At 45.9% G+C, this 21779-nt stretch overlaps 1 protein-coding gene across 2 annotated transcripts in view; it reads left to right on the top strand.

The window, feature by feature from the left end:
• glceb (glucuronic acid epimerase b) overlaps positions 1-21779 on the top strand; it is a 91627-nt gene that overhangs the window by 34047 nt on the left and 35801 nt on the right. For both annotated transcript variants that reach the window (XM_071400718.1, XM_071400719.1), the window contains exons 2-3: positions 5220-5329; positions 18243-18772. In XM_071400718.1, the coding sequence (XP_071256819.1) occupies positions 18256-18772 (517 nt within the window). In that variant the 5' untranslated portion in view covers positions 5220-5329; positions 18243-18255. The remainder of the gene's footprint in view (positions 1-5219; positions 5330-18242; positions 18773-21779) is intronic.

Here is a 21779-nt window from a genome sequence, read left to right as displayed (position 1 = left end):
CCGTTTTGATAAAAGATTGATCGTCTCTCTTTGCGCGGTGATTTAACACCGTCTTTTATTTAACAGCCCTTTCCGCCTCCGCTGTAGGAACGTTATAGGGGCGCGATTAATTGCAGGGTGAAGTATCCCTGTCACTTTCTAAACATTGCTCATGATGGATTGGCAGTACATTAATGACCTAGTGGTTGAGACGCCTGTAAATTCATCATGGTTGCAATTACAAATATGTGTTTGTTTCCTCCGCATCATTTATGGGTCATTCAGAGCCTTAAGTCATTGGCTATTGATGTAAGACTATCATTTTACACCTGGTCTAAAAGCATTACGGCAATCATTTTGCTTTCCCTCAAAACGTGTGACTGAAAAGGCTGTGGAAGATCGATCAAACATTACGCCTGTTAAAGGATTGTGTCTTAACCTGCAACAAAGGGAAAGTGCAGCGTGATCTGATTATTGCATGATCAATTCTCCTGTAAAAAGGCCAACATTAACGTCATTCACCCTGCCAATCTTGAAGTGTGGTGTTGAACTTTGTAACAAACCCTGTTGTGAACAATTAGATATTATCGTCTGATTTGACAAATTACTATTAATATAGGCTAAATGCCCGGGCACAGTTAATAGTACTGATTTCAGTAAGACGGAAGATGGACGTCAATACTTATTGGATTAGGATAGCCTCAGCATGAGGATCATGTTATAAATATCCTGCTAAATTCTCATGCTCTGGTGAAAGCTGATCTCGCTAAGATTACCCATAGCCTGTTATTCCAAAGATTGTGTCGCCTGAACGTTTTAATCGCAACATGTTTATGACCCACATTTTGCATACAATTTGTATCAGTGCCACTGGTTGCTGCAGTGAACCAACATCCTACCAATTTTGGCTCTAATCTTGTCCACCAAACGGTACAGGATTAGCCAAAGAGGGTGTTTTTAGTGATTTACAATGAATCATTTGTATTTGATGCAGCACAGTTTGGGCACATTTGACCTTTGATGAATAGGACTCTGAATAGAGGAGAACATGGAGCTTCAATATTCCAGATTATATTTCACCAGTGAACTCCACCTCCATGGAGTCTGCCTTTCATGTTGAACTTTCATTGTATGGATACATATGTCTGAGTGACCTTTATGTTCTCTTCAAATAGATCTGATTCTGTCTGATATTTCTAAGCCTTTTTGTCCAATGAACATCAATGAGAGGCCAGAGGATGAGGCTGGCTGTTTGATTGGCCTAATTTGATGGTAGAGATGTAATCCGTGCATGTTTCTTTTAAGCGCTAATTTTTACGACTCATCACAGCCTTTGATCCCTATCAGCACTGTACTAGAAGACTCTTCTTTCCCACAGACACATTTCTCTCTGGCCATGTTTGCCCAGGAGTTGTCTGATCTCCCGATGTAGGCCTGATGATGGCAGACACTGATAGAGCCCTGTCTTGGTCTGTGAACGCTTGATGTTCCCTGTCAGTGGTCCAAGTCCAAAATGTCTGCCGCCCACTGTGCTGGACGGAGTCAAGCTAACACAGAACATTCTCTGCTCTACAGTCCTTGTAGTTGTCTCCCTTGGTTGTTAGGTCATTATGCTTTCATGTTTTTAGGGACAATTTTTTTAAACAACCAAAGATGTCTGCCTGGTAACTCATCCAAAATGTTAACCTTATTAGAATGTAATCATATGTAACTTATTTCCTGGAGTTTTAGACCTATATTTAGTAAGTCATCGTCGGTAGGTAGTCACTATTAGGGATTTGACAAACAGAAACATTTTCTTAATGTTGAAAAAACTAAAAACATCTAAAACAATAAGCTCCTGAGTGGCGCAGCGGTCTAAGGCACCGCAGCGGTCTAAGGCACCGCAGCGGTCTAAGGCACCGCAGCGGTCTAAGGCACCGCAGCGGTCTAAGGCACCGCAGCGGTCTAAGGCACCGCAGCGGTCTAAGGCACCGCAGCGGTCTAAGGCACCGCAGCGGTCTAAGGCACCGCAGCGGTCTAAGGCACCGCAGCGGTCTAAGGCACCGCAGCGGTCTAAGGCACCGCAGCGGTCTAAGGCACCGCAGCGGTCTAAGGCACCGCAGCGGTCTAAGGCACCGCAGCGGTCTAAGGCACCGCAGCGGTCTAAGGCACCGCAGCGGTCTAAGGCACCGCAGCGGTCTAAGGCACCGCAGCGGTCTAAGGCACCGCAGCGGTCTAAGGCACCGCAGCGGTCTAAGGCACCGCAGCGGTCTAAGGCACCGCAGCGGTCTAAGGCACCGCAGCGGTCTAAGGCACCGCAGCGGTCTAAGGCACCGCAGCGGTCTAAGGCACCGCAGCGGTCTAAGGCACCGCAGCGGTCTAAGGCACCGCAGCGGTCTAAGGCACCGCAGCGGTCTAAGGCACCGCAGCGGTCTAAGGCACCGCAGCGGTCTAAGGCACCGCAGCGGTCTAAGGCACCGCAGCGGTCTAAGGCACCGCAGCGGTCTAAGGCACCGCAGCGGTCTAAGGCACCGCAGCGGTCTAAGGCACCGCAGCGGTCTAAGGCACCGCAGCGGTCTAAGGCACTGCATCTCAGTGCATGAAACATCACTATAGTACCTGGTTTGAATCCAGGCTGTATCACATCCGGCTTTGATTGGGAGCCCCATATGGCGGCGCACAATTGGCCCAGCGTCGTCAGGGTTTGGCCGGAGTAGTCCGTCATTGTAAATAATACTTTGATAACTGACTTGACTAGTTAAATAAAAATGTTATAAAATTCACAATGCAGCTGCGCTGTTGCCAGGAATGTTGTGTTTCAGGGTCTTTCAGATGGTTCAGCAGGAATGTTGGGTCTCAGGGTCCTTTTCAGATGGTTCTGCAGTGGTTTGGGTTTCAGGGTCTTTTCAGATGGTTCAACAGTGGTTTGGGTCTCAGGGTCCTTTTCAGATGGTTCTTCAGTGGTTTGGATCTCAGGGTCTTTCAGATGGTTCAGCAGTGGTTTGGGTCTCAGGGTCCTTTTCAGATGGTTCTGCAGTGGTTTGGGTCTCAGGGTCCTTTTCAGATGGTTCTGCAGTGGTTTGGGTCTCAGGGTCCTTTTCAGATGGTTCTGCAGTGGTTTGGGTCTCAGGGTCTTTTCAGATGGTTCTGCAGTGGTTTGGGTCTCAGGGGTCTTTTCAGATGGTTCTGCAGTGGTTTGGGTCTCAGGGTCTTTCAGATGGTTCTGCAGTGGTTTGGGTCTCAGGGTCTTTCAGATGGTTCTGCAGTGGTTTGGGTCTCAGGGTCTTTTCAGATGGTTCTGCAGTGGTTTGGGTTTCAGGGTCTTTTCAGATGGTTCAGCAGTGGTTTGGGTCTCAGGGTCTTTTCAGATGGTTCAGCAGTGGTTTGGGTCTCAGGGTCTTTTCAGATGGTTCAGCAGTGGTTTGGGTCTCAGGGTCTTTTCAGATGGTTCTGCAGTGGTTTGGGTCTCAGGGTCTTTTCAGATGGTTCAGCAGTGGTTTGGGTCTCAGGGGTCTTTTCAGATGGTTCTGCAGTGGTTTGGGTCTCAGGGTCTTTTCAGATGGTTCTGCAGTGGTTTGGGTCTCAGGGTCTTTTCAGATGGTTCTGCAGTGGTTTGGGTCTCAGGGGTCTTTTCAGATGGTTCTGCAGTGGTTTGGGTCTCAGGGGTCTTTTCAGATGGTTCTGCAGTGGTTTGGGTCTCAGGGGTCTTTTCAGATGGTTCTGCAGTGGTTTGGGTCTCAGGGTCCTTTTCAGATGGTTCTGCAGTGGTTTGGGTCTCAGGGTCCTTTTCAGATGGTTCTGCAGTGGTTTGGGTCTCAGGGTCTTTTCAGATGGTTCTGCAGTGGTTTGGGTCTCAGGGGTCTTTTCAGATGGTTCTGCAGTGGTTTGGGTCTCAGGGTCTTTCAGATGGTTCTGCAGTGGTTTGGGTCTCAGGGTCTTTCAGATGGTTCTGCAGTGGTTTGGGTCTCAGGGTCTTTTCAGATGGTTCTGCAGTTGTTTGGGTTTCAGGGTCTTTTCAGATGGTTCAGCAGTGGTTTGGGTCTCAGGGTCTTTTCAGATGGTTCAGCAGTGGTTTGGGTTTCAGGGTCTTTTCAGATGGTTCAACAGTGGTTTGGGTTTCAGGGTCTTTTCAGATGGTTCAACAGTGGTTTGGGTCTCAGGGGTCTTTTCAGATGGTTCTGCAGTGGTTTGGGTTTCAGGGTCTTTTCAGATGGTTCAGCAGTGGTTTGGGTTTCAGGGTCTTTTCAGATGGTTCTGCAGTGGTTTGGGTCTCAGGGTGCTTTCAGATGGTTCAACAGTGGTTTGGGTTTCAGGGTCTTTTCAGATGGTTCAACAGTGGTTTGGGTCTCAGGGGTCTTTTCAGATGGTTCTGCAGTGGTTTGGGTTTCAGGGTCTTTTCAGATGGTTCAGCAGTGGTTTGGGTTTCAGGGTCTTTTCAGATGGTTCTGCAGTGGTTTGGGTCTCAGGGTGCTTTCAGATGGTTCAACAGTGGTTTGGGTTTCAGGGTCTTTTCAGATGGTTTAACAGTGGTTTGGGTCTCAGGGTCTTTTCAGATGGTTTAACAGTGGTTTGGGTCTCAGGGTCTTTTCAGATGGTTCAACAGTGAACCTGTACTACCATTACTGTACTTCAGTCCCACCTCACATAATCAGCATTTCCTTCTCAACTACACTACCGTTCAAAAGTTTGGGGTCACTTAGAAATGTCCTCGTGCTTTTCTTTCCATTTTTTTTGGGGGGGGGGTCCATTTTTAAAATAACATTAATTGATCAGAAATACAGTGTGGACATTTTTAATGTTGTAAATGACAGCTTGTAGCTGGAAACGGCAGATTTTCTATGGAATATCTACATAGGCGTACGGAGGCCAATTATCAGCAACCATCAGTCCTGTGTTCCAATGGCATGTTGTGTTAGCTAATCCAAGTGTTTTATTTTAAAAGGCTAATTGATCATTAGAAAACCCTTTTGCAATTATGTTAGCACAGCTGAAAACTGTTGTTCTGATTTAAAGAAGCAATAAAACTGGCCTTTAGACTAGTTGAGAATCTGGAGCATCAGCATTTGAAGAAGTTGAGCCTCGCGCTTCATCGCTCTTAGTTCTTGTGGAAATTGACCCACTATGCTGTTTACTTTCTGCATACTGCGTACTGGGATTTGTCGTAATGTTACGGATCCCAATTTAATTAAAACGTTTTTTAACATTTTAAGTGTTCACACTGCTAGTCAATGTAATGGAATGTGATGTTTTTGTTGCAGGTGGTGAGGAGTCGGCCGGTGAGGTAGATGGCCAGATGAATTAGATCCAGGGGAAGCCGTGGCCGTGGACATGACTGATCTGTTGGCTGTTTTCTGGTGAATGGATCAGGGTGAGTACCTGCAGTGCCTTCAAAAAGTATTCATACCCCTTGACTTATTCCACATGTTACAGCTTGATTTCAAAATGTATTTTTCTCCTCACCCATCTACACACTACCCCGTAATGACAGAGCAAACATGATTTTAGAAAATTACAGAAATAGCTCATTTACATAAGTATTCACACCCCTGTGTCAATACATGTTAGAATCCCCTTTGAGTCTTTCTGGGTAAGTCTCTATAAGAGCTTTCCACATGTGGATTGTGCAACATTTGCCCATTTAAAAAAAAATATATTTTCATAATTCTCCAGGTTCTGTCAAGTAAGTTGTTCATTATTACTAGACAACCATTTTTAGGTCTTGACATATATATTTTCATGCAGATTTAAGTCAAAACTGTAACTCAGCCAACACCCAGTGTAGATTTGGCCTTGTGTTTTAGGTTATTGTCCTGCTGAAAGGTTAATTCATTTCCCAGTGTCTGGTGGAAAGCAGACTGAACCAGGTTTTCCTCTAGGATTTTGCCTGTGCTTAGCTTTATTCAATTTTTTTAAATAAAAAACTCCCTAGTCCTTGCCAATAACCAGCATACCTATGATGCAGGCACCACCTGCTTGAAAATATGAAGAGTGGTACTCAGTAATGTGTAGTGTTGGGTTTGCTCCAAACATAACGCTTTGTATTCAGGAAAGCAAGTTCATTTCTTTGCCACATTTCTAGCAGTTTTACTTTAGTGCCTTGTTGGAAACAGGATGCATGTTATGGAATATTTTTATTCTGTACAGGCTTCCTTTTCACTCTGTCATTTAGGTTAGTATTGTGGAGTAACTACAATGTTGATCCATCCTCCGTTTTCTCCTGTCACAGCCATTAGAATCTGTAGCTGTTTTAAAGTCACCATTGCCCTCATGGTGAAATCCCTGAACGGTTTCCTTCCGCCGACAACTGAGTTTGGAAGGGAGTCTGTATCTTTGTAGTGACTGGGTGTATTGATACACCATCCAAGTGTCATTAACAACTTCTCCATTCTCAAAGGGATATATTCAATGCCCTTCTTGGTCAGGCATTGGAAAACCTCCCTGGTCTTTGTGGTTGAATTTGTGTTAGAAACTCACTGCTCAACTGAGGGACCTTATAATTATCTGTATGTGTGGGGTACAGAGATGAGGTAGTCATTAAACAATCATGTTAGACACTATTGCACACAGTGAGTCCATGCAACTAATGTGACTCATTAAGCAAGTGTTTACTCCTGAACGTATTTATGCCTGCCATTAAAGGGGATGAATAGTTATTGACTCAAGACATTTCAGCTTTTCATTTTGTATTAATTTGTAAACATTTGTAAAAACATAATTCCACATTTTATAGGGTATTGTGTGTAGGCCAGCGACACAATCTAATTTGAATCCGTTTTAAATTCAGGCTCTACCACAAATGTGTAAAAAGTCAACGGGTGTGAAATGCTTTCTGAGGGCTCTGTACCTGTCACTTTTCAAAAGTAACTTACTTTGGAACCCTAGAACTGCGTTAATGCTGACCCAATCTGACCTGATCTGACCTGATCTTAATTGAGTAAGCAGAGCTGTGACGGATTTCCCTAAACCCAAACCGTATCAAGTTGATAGCAAAAGGAAAGGAGAAGTCTTTGAACGTGCTCTGGATTCATTAGCCTGTATCAGGCTGGTAATTGGAAGTCTGCATGGAGCGAGAGCACGGGACTTGGGTAGATTCACAGACGCTGATCAAAGCTGTATCCCCTACAGCCCCACGGGTTGCTTTTTGTTATGCCACCTCTTCATGCAAACGTCTCGCCCGGAGGGGATATGTCACATGTTCAAGGTCCCAATATCTGTAACCCTGCTATGTCATGAGGTTGTAACCATGTAAGCCTCACTGTGAAAGGATACCATGCCCTGCTCCGTCCCTAAATCATATTCTGTTATGCTGCTGCAGAGGCTACTTGTTGTTGTGCACTGCTTATAAATGATGTGCAAAGGTCACAGTAATGGCATTGAAGAGTGGTTATTTTTCTATCGGCTCTTCTCCAGTTGATTAGGAGCATGTTTAATCCCCCCTGTAGGTCTCTAATATTGTACGCTTTTTGGTAATAGCCTTCCTAATCCCTGGACTAGCGATGAGTTGGACCGAGGCATTCACTTCAAAGCAATTTCCTCCATTCTCTGCCTGCTCTGAGAGATATAAACAATGTTTCATTGTGCAGCACTAATGTGAAATTATTACTTTGTTGGCCACATCGAAGTTAATTTGTTAGCTCAGTGTGTTTGTTATGGTGATTCAACAGACAGAATGTAATAGAGAGAAGCCCAGTGGAGTGCAGGGCCAATGGCAGGTAAGAAAGACCTGGTGCTTAAGTCTTGTGTTATCAAGGCACAGACGGTAAACACCGGCTGGCCGGTACAGACCTTCCTCAGCTAAAATCGGCAGAACACATCTTTACTCAATTATATAGGCCCAGCTTTAGAGGATAAATCCGACATGTAGATATCTCATCTACACACGTAGTCGGGTAAGGCTATCTCAGCCTTACCTGGCCTTGAAACAGGCATCGTTTTTTCAATAAAAATGTGTACTTTCATTTTTTTACATTTGTAAACGCCCATACGACTCTTTGGGTCGTTAGAGGTCTGAAGAATATAATCTTGGGGTTGGAGTTCTCACACAGTAAACCCTTTAAAACCTCTATTAATACAAATACACATGCTCACAGGGTTAGACAAAATAGCATATAGGCTATTCTAGTTTTCCACTGCAAACATCTGGATCCGAGTTTTGATTTGAATAAGACTCTTACTGTAGTCCAATGTGAGGTCTGCTGGGCACTGTTGGAGTGGCGAGGGCATCCACACCCATGAATGATTAACAAGGCTGGAGTCCAGCAGGGTATTGAGCTGCTGGAAGTCCTGCTACTCCCCTGAGAGGCCTGGTCAGATGGTAAATGGAGACGCACACTACTCTGGAGAAACTGGCCATCTGGTTTTTAGAGCTTCTGCTTTGACAAATCTCCTTGTTTTTTTTCTAAACTTCTTGAAATATGTGTTGAAATATGATGACTAACAGGTTATAATGGTGAACGTAGCTCACCACTGACTGTTGGTGAATCCCTTTGCACTCTGATTCATTATCATTATTTCACAAGGTGTAGTTGCAGGATGATCTCCTTCTCTGCAGGATGATCTATATCCAGTCAGTCTGAGAGACATAACCTTTCCACCCAGAGGACTGGCATCCTTTAGTGAAGATCGCACCAGATTTTCTTTCGTGTGCCAACGTCTGATTGGGTGACGGAGCAGGTGTTTTGGGCAGAATGTGCACTCATTGCTAACAGAAGACGTGTTTTAATATGTGATGAAGGGCTAGCTCCCTCCCTCTGCCCCCCCCTCCTCCTCCTCTACTCCTCTGAGATCCAACTCGCTGTGACGGTGTGTTCTTACGCCCAGGCAGCAGCAGGCTTCTGAAGACTTGAAAGGGCATGTGTAGGGGTGTTACCACGATTACAGAACAGACATTTGAATATGTTGTGGATGGTACATGCACTGTGGTGCATATTAATACTCTGTCATCAGTGTGACTTATTCAAGCTGAGCTGCGGTCGCTTCCTTTGTGTTGAGGCACCACCAAGGGAGAATTTGGCCTCAACCTTGGTAGTGATGCTGTCAACGCCTAAATGTTACTGAGTGAGTCATGCATTAACTGATGAAGAGGAGTGAGACGACCTACAGTGGAGCACATTTATGGGAGGCGTGTTTGTCTTTTCTAACGAGCTGCCTCACACACACACGCACACACACACACGGACACCCTTCTCGTCTCCGACACAATAGGAGTTAACAGGCCCCTGAGCTCCAGCCAGCCAGAGCTTATTATTTACAGCAGTCTGAGCCCCTGCCTGAATTCACCCAGAGACCACTGAAAATGTCATGAGTGTGTAGTTGGGTCTGGAACACCTGGCTGCACAAACACCGGGACTTCTGCTCCGATACCTCCCCAAGGGCAGCTCACTGGCGCTGGAGCGTTATCGCAATGATGGCTGTTAGATTTATTTTCCACCAGAAAACAGCAGAAGGATAAAAACAAGTCTGCCCGTCCCCGGGCTCTGCTGCTACAGTGGGCTGCCTGTCCCCGGGCTCTGCTGCTACAGTGGGCTGCCCGTCCCCGGGCTCTGCTGCTACAGTGGGCTGCCCATCCCCGGGCTCTGCTGCTACAGTGGGCTGCCCATCCCCGGGCTCTGCTGCTACAGTGGGCTGCCCATCCCCGGGCTCTGCTGCTACAGTGGGCTGGCATGTCATGAAGGGTTTATTCTGCTCTGGAACCAGCTGGGAGATAAGCAGGTAGCTAGAGAAAGTCCAGAACTTCCATAGGACTGCCATTAAAAAGAAAAGGTCTGCTGGCATGAGAATATTGTTTTTCCCCTCTTGGTATTCATACACACTTGATATAGCCTAAGCATACCAATGAAAACATACTTTTAGGTGCTTGTGAGATGGGGTTCCAATAATGTTAGTGCTGAATAATCATCACTAGCACCCTTTGTGTACTGCAGATGGTGGTTTTGATATGGAGGCAAAGGTCGTAGGACATGAATGCTTTTGCCTAAATGACGCTACACCTTTGTATTGAGAGATAATGACAGGAAACTTAAACCTAAACACTGCAGGATGTGCTTCCTCCTCATCCCCCCCCCCATGTTATCAGTAAAACAACACAAACCCTCTGCTCACATTTGACAAACAATGTTAGGCCCACTTGTTTTGCTCATTATAAACTCAACTTGTAGTAGGAGATTGGCTTTAGCAGGCGTACTGTAACTAAGTAGCCAATCCAACCACCCCCTTTTCTGTTTTCTTGCTGTTGTGTGAAGGGTTAAAGTATCCCCCCCCTTTTTATACATGCACATTAAACTAACTGGCCAGCTGGTATGTTGGCAGTCTGACGTTCCAAGGCAGAATGAGATACTCTTGAGCACGGTGTATCCTGGGTAGTTGTGAAGCAGCTGTTATTGCATCCAGAGATTTCTGACACGTTAACAATGCAGCTCAGCTGCTGCCAGCATTCACCCGATGAGCAAACGCCTGTCATCGGAGCTCGCCTATGAGTGATGTCAGAGATGACCGGAGAAGCTGCGAGGAGACCTCCCTCCTCATGGCTTCTGTGTTTACAGTCCCGGGAACTCGGATCACAAAGATACTTCTCAACACGTAAACCCCTTCAACATATCGATTGACCTCTGCTCCAACCAGCCAAGGTTAGACTTGGACGGTTGGAGCAGAGGTCAATCAACATGTTGAAGGGGTCCAAGGTTAGACATACTATTATGTCTCTGTTGGTCTTCAAGGACTGTTTGTAAGTTTTGCCATAGCTCATGTTGCCTAGAAGCAATGCATTGTATTTCAACCATCTTTTTGACTGAGATGATTTTCAGGTCTTGGCAAGCCTGGCATGCACCTGCCTCTGATCTATTCCTGGGACTTCAATGGCCTGAAGAGTTGGACGGTATATCTGATGACCGTTCTGTCAAGCTCGCCGTAGTCGTCTAACCCCACCTGGCTGGGCAGGTTGGGCCCAATATGGCATGTCGTCCCAACCCCTTGGAAGCCAACAAAACGCCACATGTAGTCCTACATCATCAGCATGCTAGCAGCAGCAGCTGCCCTCTTCATTTTGTCTCAACATTGATGCCCAGTCAGTGTTATAAAAAACTCTGACTGGAAGAGTTCTGACAACCATAAGGTGACCGGAGCCAAACCATCCACTCAGAGCAGAGGCCACTAAACCTGAAAGCAGTTCTTTCAGACTCCACAGTCCCTAGTGCCAGGGCCAGCCTTCCTCCTCCCACTCCTGATGGCCATTATCGGGACAGCATCTAAAGACAATGTAGCCCCTATGCTCCCAGGGGCCAGGTTGCCAAGGCTGGGGTGGAGGCCAAGGGCAGTGGATGTTCTCACATTACTGAGAACCCCCCCCCTTATCAAGGCTAAAGGATAGGCTGTTTTAAGCTCAGACAGTGGAGAACCCACCCCCCCCCATACACACATTTATCAAGGCTAAAGGCTAGGCTGTTTTAAGCTCAGCAGTATGCTTAGCAGCATTTCAATGGAGTCCTTCCTTTCCTCCTGTGTCTCGTCCCTCCCCCTTGGCCCCCTGGGAAGGCCATGCATCACCAGGATCAGGACGGGAAGTGGGCGTGAACTCTGGCCAGAGCGCCGTGGCGACAGATGAACTCTTAAAGCATACTGAGAGGGCATTTGGTCATGTGTGCTGGCTACAGATTGATGCGCTCATTTTAAACGCAGGTCCCATGCCGCTGTGTCAGATTTAAGTATCTTTCAATTCTCCGAAGCAGGACATTGGCGCATTTAAGCTGAAAAGCTCCACTCCCCCCCTCTTTTTTTTGTTTTGTTACCACAATCTGTCAGGCATGGAGGGGTTTTATCCTCAACAGCCTTGTACTCCGTATCCGGGTTGTCGTCTGTTGTTTTGGAGTACTTTCCCTCTGAGTCTGTAGTTCAAATCGTGGATATTACCAGAGGGATTACATCTGTGCAACACATCCGTAGTCAAGCTGATTGCCCTTGGATTACACAGAGGCCCATCCATATCTCATGCACTTAAGTGGATTTGGGCCGAAATGATCCATGAAAACACTGCTACTGTCTAGTCCACTAGATATAGCCTAATTGTGTTGTCTGAGCTGTAGTTTAGTTGTACATAATAAATAGGTTACATTCACAAGTGAATTGAAAGATGCTACAGGTTTTTATTGAAATGGCTCTTTTTCCAGAACCTTGAGGAGATCCGTTTTAACAGTCTGATCATATGAATCACAAGATGTGGATTCATGAAAGGTGGTGAGAGAGAACATGAATGAATAACAAGCCATGCGAAATAAGTTCTAGATTTATCCTTGCCCACTTGTCTAGTCACTATGGTCTTGTCCTGGTTTAGGCAGGCTGATTGGCTGGACTCAGTGAAGTCTCAGTGAAGCCTAGTGGTATAGCCAGTAGCCATGCCACTGACTGAGCTCTGCCTGCAGCACACCACCTAATAAGATCCAATTATTTATAGTCAGGCCCTGACAAGATGGAGACAGTCTGCTTATCTTTCACTGTGCAGTCCCCAGGCTTCCTCCCAGAGTTCTCATCATTGTCAGAGCTCCCAGCAGCCCAATCATTCATCTCTCCACTATGCTGACTTTTCTCCAAATATCAATGATACTTTTCATACAGCAATATTTTACATATGCAGAGGTCTGCCAAAGCAGATTTTTCACATGACATGACACTTAAAGTTGGTAACTGCAAGTGCAGAGTTCACTTTTACCCTCCAGCAGTTGATACTTGGAGAGAACCATGTGTAGACCCTTTTCCAAATGGAAGTGCTCTCTATTATTGGAAAGTGTGTTTCTAACCCACCCCATACAGCTCATGTATTTGCAGCAGCTATTGTTAGAACACGAACACATGATCTCCAGGGTTTATATTGTGAGCTGGGTTACTAACACCAGGCTGTGTTTAAATGTATTCAGCACCAGTCAAAAGTTAGGACACACCTACTCAAGGGTTTTTCTTTATTTTTACTATTTTCTACATTGTAGAAATACTAGTGAAGACATCAAAACTATGAAATAACACATATGGAATCATGGCGTAACCAAAAGAGTGTTCAACAAATCAAAATATATTTGAGATAGCCACCCGTTGCCTTGACGACAGTTTTGCGCACTCTTGGCATTCTCTCAACCAGCTTCACCTGGAATGCTTTCCCACATGCTGAGCACTTGTTGGCTGCTTTTCCTTCACTCTGCAGGCCAGGTCATCTGGTGCAGCACTCCATCAATCTTATTCGTGGTCAAATAGCCCTTACACAGCCTGGAGGTGTGTTTTGGATCATTGTCCTTTTGAAAAACAAACGATAGTCCCACTAAGCACAAACCAAATGGGATGGTGTATCGCTGCAGAATGCTGTGGTAGCCATGCTGGTTAAGTGTGCCTTGAATTCTAAATAAATCACTGACAGTGTCACAGCAAAGCACCCCACACCATCACACCACCACCTCTGTGCTTCACAGTGGGAACCACACATGCGGAGATCATCCGTTTACCTACTCTACATCTCACGAAGACATGGCAATTTGGAAGAAAAAATATTGTTTTCTTGGCCCAAGAAAGTCTCTTCTTATTGGTGTCCTTTTAGTAGTGGTTTCTTTGCAGCATTTCGACCATGAAGGCCTGATTCACGCAGTCATGTTGAGATGTCTGTTGAACTCTGTGAAGCATTTATTTGGGCTGCAATTTCTGAAGCTGGTAACTAATGAATTTATCCTCTGCAGCAGAGGTAACTCTGGGTCTTTCCTGTGGCCAGATGGTTTTTGCGACTGCACTTGAAGAAACTTTCAAAGGTCTTAATGTTCCGCATTGACTGACCTTCATGTCTTAAAGTAATGATGGACTGTTTCCCTTTGCCAAGAACAGCTAAATAAGCATAGTATGGGATAGCATAGTACCACCCCTCTCCTAACCCTACCTCCCCTAACCCTACCACCCCTCTCCTAACCCTACCTCCCCTAACCCTACCACCCTAACCCTACCACCCCTCTCCTAACCCTACCACCCCTAACCCTACCACCCCTCTCCTAACCCTACCTCCCCTAACCCTACCACCCCTCTCCTAACCCTACCTCCCCTAACCCTACCACCCTAACCCTACCACCCCTCTCCTAACCCTACCACCCTAACCCTACCACCCCTCTCCTAACCCTACCTCCCCTAACCCTACCACCCCTCTCCTAACCCTACCTCCCCTAACCCTACCACCCCTCTCCTAACCCTACCTCCCCTAACCCTACCACCCTAACCCTACCACCCCTCTCCTAACCCTACCACCCCTAACCCTACCACCCCTCTCCTAACCCTACCTCCCCTAACCCTACCACCCCTCTCCTAACCCTACCTCCCCTAACCCTACCACCCTAACCCTACCACCCCTCTCCTAACCCTACCACCCTAACCCTACCACCCCTCTCCTAACCCTACCTCCCCTAACCCTACCACCCTAACCCTACCACCCCTCTCCTAACCCTACCTCTCCTAACCCTACCTCTCCTAACCCTACCACCCTAACCCTACCACCCTAACCCTACCACCCCCCTCCTAACCCTACCACCCCTCCCCTAATTGGAGTAAACGAATCGACAACAACACTCAGGCTTCTACTTCCAGCTTATACATCTTTCAGCTCCCCTCCACCCCTCCCATCTATTTCTGAACACCATCCACTTTTGGTTTCTATTTGGTATATATTTTTCAGCTGTGATGTTTCACAAACGTTGTGAACCTTTCTATTCTCATAGTGTCTACAGATTGTAAATAAAATAAACATTTTTCCTAAGAGCATTATTATATTATTGATCATTTGACTGACATTTTAAATCACCCAGAACTCAAGGCTGTTCTTAAGATAGTAGCCTATCCTGCCTCGTATCATATCATGCCTTTACTCGACACGCTTATTAGAGAGAACTGGAACTTCCTAACTCCTGGAGTCCTTGTCTGGCTACATGCTTGTCCTTGGTGTATAACTTTGTTGGAGACCAGAGACCATTATCGTTGTAATTTGACTCGGCGTTGCTCGGGCAGACTGCTCCCATTGTGGAATTAATGCGCATTCATTGTGCTGACCTTTAGCTGTGGCTGGATTAAGCTGAAGCATTGAGATGCTCTTGGAAGTAATGATTTTCTACCCTCTCTCTGGCCTCCTGTATTGTGGGAAGGCTGAGTCTTTGTCGTTGCTGCATCTGCAACTCCTAGCGCCGTAAGCTGTAATTGAGGGGGTTTGCCTATTGATTTCTCTCAGGACGATGGAAATGCCAGAAACATGGCCGGCGACGTGAGTCGGACCCGCGCTGATTGGCACTGTTAATCGGGTGAATGAATCGACGCGTCTCGTTCGCCTGGTAGACGTCTACTCCAGCCTTTTTATCTAGTTTTGACCCTCACCTCAAAGCGTTTCAAGTTCTTAATACCGTTCTCGTAGACAAAAGAGTTTAGCCACAACCAAAGAGGGACTGTCTGTGATCCACTATTTGGAAAACACTATTCTAGCTATTTACTCCTTGTTCACACTCCACCCCTGTGCTCATTTAAAACTGCCAATGCTGACAGATGTGCTATGTGAATTGGTTTATGCAAGCCTCTGAAGTGGTAGTTGAATGTTTTCCATTCCCAACCCTCAAGCGGAAGCAGCTGCAAAAGGCGTACACAAATAAACTAATTGCCAATGCTGCTCGTCATCACATTTACCATAATGCTGGTTCCTTTCCTCAAGTTAATCTGCATTTGATTCTCATCAACTCATCTGCAGATGCTCCTCAATCACCTTGCATCTTCTTAAGCGGTTTAGTCTACTTTGTGTAATCAATATTCCTTAATTGATCACCCGTGAGCTGTGTAGCCCAAGCCTGTCGGCTCTGTCTAGAACCGGGAGCTGTGGAGCCCAAGCCTGTCGGCTCTGTGTAGAACCGTGAGCTGTTGAGCCCTTAGCCTGTCGGATCTGTGTAGAACCGGGAGCTGTTGAGCCCTTAGCCTGTCGGATCTGTGTAGAACCGGGAGCTGTGGAGCCCAAGCCTGTCGGCTCTGTGTAGAACCGGGAGCTGTGGAGCCCAAGCCTGTCGGCTCTGTCTAGAACCGGGAGCTGTTCAGCCCTTAGCCTGTCGGGTCTGTCTAGAACCGGGAGCTGTGGAGCCCAAGCCTGTCGGCTCTGTGTAGAACCGTGAGCTGTTGAGCCCTTAGCCTGTCGGATCTGTGTAGAACCGGGAGCTGTTGAGCCCTTAGCCTGTCGGATCTGTGTAGAACCGGGAGCTGTGGAGCCCAAGCCTGTCGGCTCTGTGTAGAACCGGGAGCTGTGGAGCCCAAGCCTGTCGGCTCTGTCTAGAACCGGGAGCTGTTCAGCCCTTAGCCTGTCGGGTCTGTCTAGAACCGGGAGCTGTGGAGCCCAAGCCTGTCGGCTCTGTCTAGAACCGGGAGCTGTGGATCCCAGACCTGTCGGCTCTGTCTAGAACCGTGAGCTGTGGAGCCCAGACCTGTCGGTGTAGAGCAGTAGGCTAGTGTTGGAGTGTGACTATCTGTGCTGTTTTTCCCCACATACCAACACCTCTCTTGTTTGTATCAATGAAGCTCCCAGATAACACGTTGCATGTGTTTTTGTTGAAGATGTTGAGAGCCACACACATGGTGACCGTAGTAGTGGTACAGCAGAAGTACACGGAGTATACAAAATATTAAGAACACCATAATATTCTGTGTGTCCCCCCCGCTCACATTCCCTCAGAACAGCCTCAATTCATCAGGGCACGGACTCTACAAGCTACAAGGTGTTGAAAGCGTTCCACAGGGATGCTGGACCATATTGACGCCAATGCTTTCTTGGCTTGTGTGGTATCCAGATAGTCATACCGACCTTGTGTCATACGGGGATATTCAGTAATATTGGCACTGATCACAAGGGTTTTCAAACCCCACTAATACTCTGCAATCTGAGGATGAACAATGCTAACAAGTACATGTCAAATCCCATAGAGAATGCTAATAAATGCTAATGATCGCGTTGTGAATATTTTTGTACAGTTTCTTACTGAACTATACAAGTAACTCAAAAATGCTTCAGTTTGCTGCACAAAACAAATATTAGCCAGTGAGCCTCTTGCTCCAGGAGGGGATTCTCTGCTGTTACCAAGTGAATGCGTGATTATTTTTTTGCTACATATTTAACTGCAGAACATTTAGCACATTTTAGACAACTTAGTAGTTATAGGATATCTAGCCGGCAAACATTTAGCTCTGAATTCCAATCTGTAATTAGATTACCAGGTGCTGCACAACAGTAAAGCAACTCGCAAGGCTCCGGTCTGTCGTCATCGTCGTATGCTTGTAAACAAATGCCACGTGACTGGGGACTACCGTAAGCTTCATAATAATGTGACCGGTGAAATGAACGCAACATTTATCTCCTAACGTATAGCAGAAGTTAAATGCAGGTATTTACAACCAGTTGAGTTGACAGCCGTTTAACACTATTTTATTAGTGTGTGTGTGTGTTTCCCCCTCTAGAAAGCTGTGACCTTTCACCTGGAATTGTTTATTTAAATCTGAGGGGGAAAAAACACTTTTCCAAAAAAGTATTCATTCTCTTTGATTTATTCCATATGTTAGTCTGAATTTCAAAATGTTCTTACCCATCTAAACACAATACATGTTTTTGGGGGCTATTACATTTAATACAGAAATATCTCATTTACATAAGTATTCACACCCCTGAGTTAATACTTTGTAGAAGTACCTGTCGTGTCTTTGCTATGACAGATTAAGTGATTCTATTCTATAAAATCATTTCTCTGTAATTAATATTACCTGATTAAACTAATCATGTAAATGTAATTAACTAGGAAGTCGGGGCACCACGAAAGAATGTTTTATAGAGCTGTTATCTTCCGAATAAACTCTTAAAGACCTGGTAATCTTTTACATCAATAGCAGTCAATAATTAATCGTCACCTTATTCAGTCTCATCTGAACATCGTAGAATTTTTGGTTATCTTCACGAACTCTGGAAAACAGAGTATTCTCTACCGACTTCCTCCTTTCTCTTTTTGTTGATCCATCCTCAGTTTTCTCCTATCACAGCCATTAAACTCCTTCCTCTGCGGCAAATGAAGTAGGAAGGCTGCCTGTATCTACTTGGGGGGGGGATGACGATTTAATCCATTTTAGAATAAGGCAGTAACCTAACAATGTGGGAAAAGTTCTGGGGTCTGAATACTTTCCGAAGGCACTGTATATGTATATGTCTTATATACTTAATGTTGTCAAAGGATACTATTAATAAGTCTCTGTTTCCCCGTGTGCAGGCGTGCTGTGACCATGCGTTGCCTGGCGGCCCGGGTCAACTACAAGACCCTGATCGTCATCTGCGCCCTCTTCACCCTCCTCACCGTGCTTCTGTGGAACCGCTGCTCCAGCGACACCGCCCTGCGCTTCCTCCCGCGGGCCCCGCCGCCACCCCCCAGCGCCAAGGGGGGCGACGCCAGCATTAGCAGCCAGCAGCAACCTCCGCAGCCCCCGGAGCCGCCGCCCATAGTAGGCGGAGCTGCCGGCATCAAGTACGAAGAGATCGACTGCCTGATTAACGATGACGTCACGATAAAGGCTCGGCGGGACGGTGCTGAAGTGTACTTCCCTTTCAGCTGGCTGGAGAAGTACTTTGACGTTTACGGCAAGGTGGTGCAGTACGACGGTTACGAGCGCTTCGAGTTCCAGCACAGCTACTCCAAGGTGTACGCGCAGCGCGAGCCCTACCACCCGGACGGCGTCTTCATGTCCTTCGAGGCATACAACGTGGAGGTGCGCGACCGTGTCAAGTGCATCAGTGGAGTGGAAGGTGAGTCAAATCCCTTGAGGCGCCAACATTGATCCGTGACACTGTCCACGAGAAAAGGCATTTTATTGCAGCCAACCACATTACAACCGTTATTTTGATTCACCTGACGCGCAGGAAATCAGAGCTAATCTCTCAATCCTTTAATCGCCTTAATTACTACTTATTGATCAATACTATCACGAATGTATGGCCTTATAAAATCTTATTTGTTTTTCCACAAATTTAGTTTTCTTCGTTTGGGAATTTCAGAAACCTTGAGAAAAATAACAAAATGTCATCTTTTTTTGATTTTGGGTTGTAGTATGATCCAACAAGAGACTGTTTGGTTAGTGATGTTTGTGTAGCGCTCTTGTGGTTGGAGAGTTTGTAAAGCAAATGGCCACTGGATTGATGATATCATTCTGCCAGGTAGGCATAGGCTACTTTGTGGTAGACATTTTAAATGGTAAGGTTTTTGGGAAAGCCTTTCCATCTAACAGAAGATGGGCAAATTAATGTGTTTTCTACCAAGTTCAATAATTTGTCTTGGGCAAATGAATGTGTTTTCTACCAAGTTCAATACTTTTTTGAATATTGTTGAATTCCGTTTTAATATCTGGATTCCGTGATTCCGTCCTCATTCTCCGCAATGTGGATTTTATAGGGCCCTGTGAATGGCCCCACCCCAAGACCAGGATTGGAAACATTCTGTGAATAGTCAAATGTAAAAAAGCAAAGTAGCCCAACATTCATTGCCTTTGTCCCCAACTCCATAAACCCTCCCTGCAACTCCATAAACACCAGGAAAGGAACTACTTAAGCTCTATCACACACTAGTTTATACATGGCACGTCAGGGCCAGCACTTAGTGGTTATGTGCAAAGCAGTCTGAACGGACCCGTCTTAAAGGACAGTGTCCGTACGAGTTTAAGAGCCATTTAGCTGCACAGTCCGTAGGAGAATTTTCCAGGAAACCAGGCTTGAGAAATCCACCTCTGGCCCCTTGTGAATAATGCACCATCAATTGAGTTGCATTAAGCAAATGAAACTGGGCTTTGATCGGGCAGATCACGAGACCTGATTGTGGCAACTTAATGGAGCACCATTTTGTGCTTGTACCGATACGCCGGGGTCTCCTGTTTCACAACGTGGAGATGGTGGACTATTGGTAGACAATGGAGTGTGATGCTCTCCATGTGTGGGTACCCGTGGTTTTAGTCTCTGATCAGATATCTGTGAGGTGAGGATGTCGCTTATTTTCTGTGTGAGTGTTTGACACCTACACCTACAGCACCCGATGTCACAGGAAGGCCAAAAAGATCATCGACATCAACCACCCGAGCCACGGCCTATTCACCCTACTATCATCCAGAAAGCGACGTCAGTACAGGTGCCTCAAAGCTTGGACCGAGAGACTGGAGAAACAGCTTCTGTTTCTCAAACTAGACACTAATGTACTTGTCCTCTTGCTCAGTTGTGCACCGGGGCCTCTCACTGCTCTTTCTATTCTGGTTAGAGCCAGTTTGTGCTGTTCTGTGAAGGGAGTAGTACACAGCGTTGTACGAGATCTTCAGTTTCTTGGCAATTTCTCACATGGAATAGCCTTCATATCTCAGAACAAGAATAGACCGAAGAGTTTAAGAAGAATGATCTTTGTCTGGCTATTTTGAGCCTGCAATAGAACCCACAAAAGCTGACGCTCCAGATTCTCAGCTAGTCTAAAGAAGGCCAGTTTTTTTTTATTTTATTGCTTCTTTAATCAACACAACAGTTTTCAGTGGTGCTAACATAATTGCAAAAGGGTTTTCTAATGATCAATTAGCCTTTTTAAAATGATCAAGTTGGATTAGCTAACTTGCCACAATGTCTACACTGTATTTCTGATCAATTTGATGGTATTTGAATGGACAAAAAAAATTATTTTCTTTCAAAAACAAGGACATTTCTAAGTGACCCCAAACTTTTGAACGGTAGTGTGTGTGTGTATGTATATGTAAACTCAGCAAAAAAAGAAACATCCTCACTGTCAACTGTGTTTATTTTCAGCTAACTTAGCATGTATAAATATGTGTATGAACATAAGATTCAACAACTGAGACAAGCTGAACAAGTTCCACAGACATGTGACTAACTGAAATGGAATAATGTGTCCCTGAACAAAGGGGGGGGGGTCAAAATCAAAAGTAACAGTCAGTATCTGGTGTGGCCACCAGCTGCATTAAGTACTGCAGTGCATCTCCTCCTCATGGACTGCACCAGATTTGCCAGTTCTTGCTGTGAGACGTTACCCCACTCTTGCACCAAGGCACCTGCAAGTTCCCGGACATTTCTGGAGGGAATGGCCCTAGACCTCACCCGCCATTCCAACAGGTCCCAGACGTGCTCATTGGGATTGAGATCCGGGCTCTTCACTGGCCATGGCAGAACACTGACATTCCTGTCTTGCAGGAAATCACACACAGAACGAGCAGTATAGCTGGTGGCATTGTCGTGCTGGAGGTTGTCAGGATGAGCCTGCAGGAAGGGTTCCACACGAGGGAGGAGGATGTCTTCCCTGTAACGCACAGCGTTGAGATTGCCTGCAATGACAGCAAGCTCAGTCCGATGATGCTGTGACACACCGCCCCAGACCTCCACCTCCAAATCGATAGGCGTCTCACAGTACGGACATTGCAATTTATTTCCCTGGCCACATCTGCAGTCCTCATGCTTCCTTGCTGCATGCCTAAGGCACGTTCACGCAGATGAGCAGGGACCTTGGGCAACTTTCTTTGTGTTTTTCAGAGTCAGTAGAAAGGCCTCTTTCGTGTCCCAAGTTTTCATAACTGTGACCTTAATTGCCTACCGTCTGTAAGCTGTTAGTGTCTTAACGACCGTTCCACAGGTGTATGTTCGTTAATTGTTTATGGTTGATTGAACAAGCATGGATAACAGTGTTTATACCCTTTACAATTGTTAGGTTTGTGCCTTTCCTCCTTGTCAATCATCATTGGCTCATTGGTGAAATTAGCATTTTGACTATCTTTAA

Source organism: Salvelinus alpinus, chromosome 5 (assembly GCF_045679555.1).
Source record: "Salvelinus alpinus chromosome 5, SLU_Salpinus.1, whole genome shotgun sequence".
Classification (NCBI taxonomy): domain Eukaryota; kingdom Metazoa; phylum Chordata; class Actinopteri; order Salmoniformes; family Salmonidae; genus Salvelinus; species Salvelinus alpinus.
Note: the sequence above shows the minus strand (reverse complement) of the source record. Positions and strands in the feature narration are given on the sequence as shown.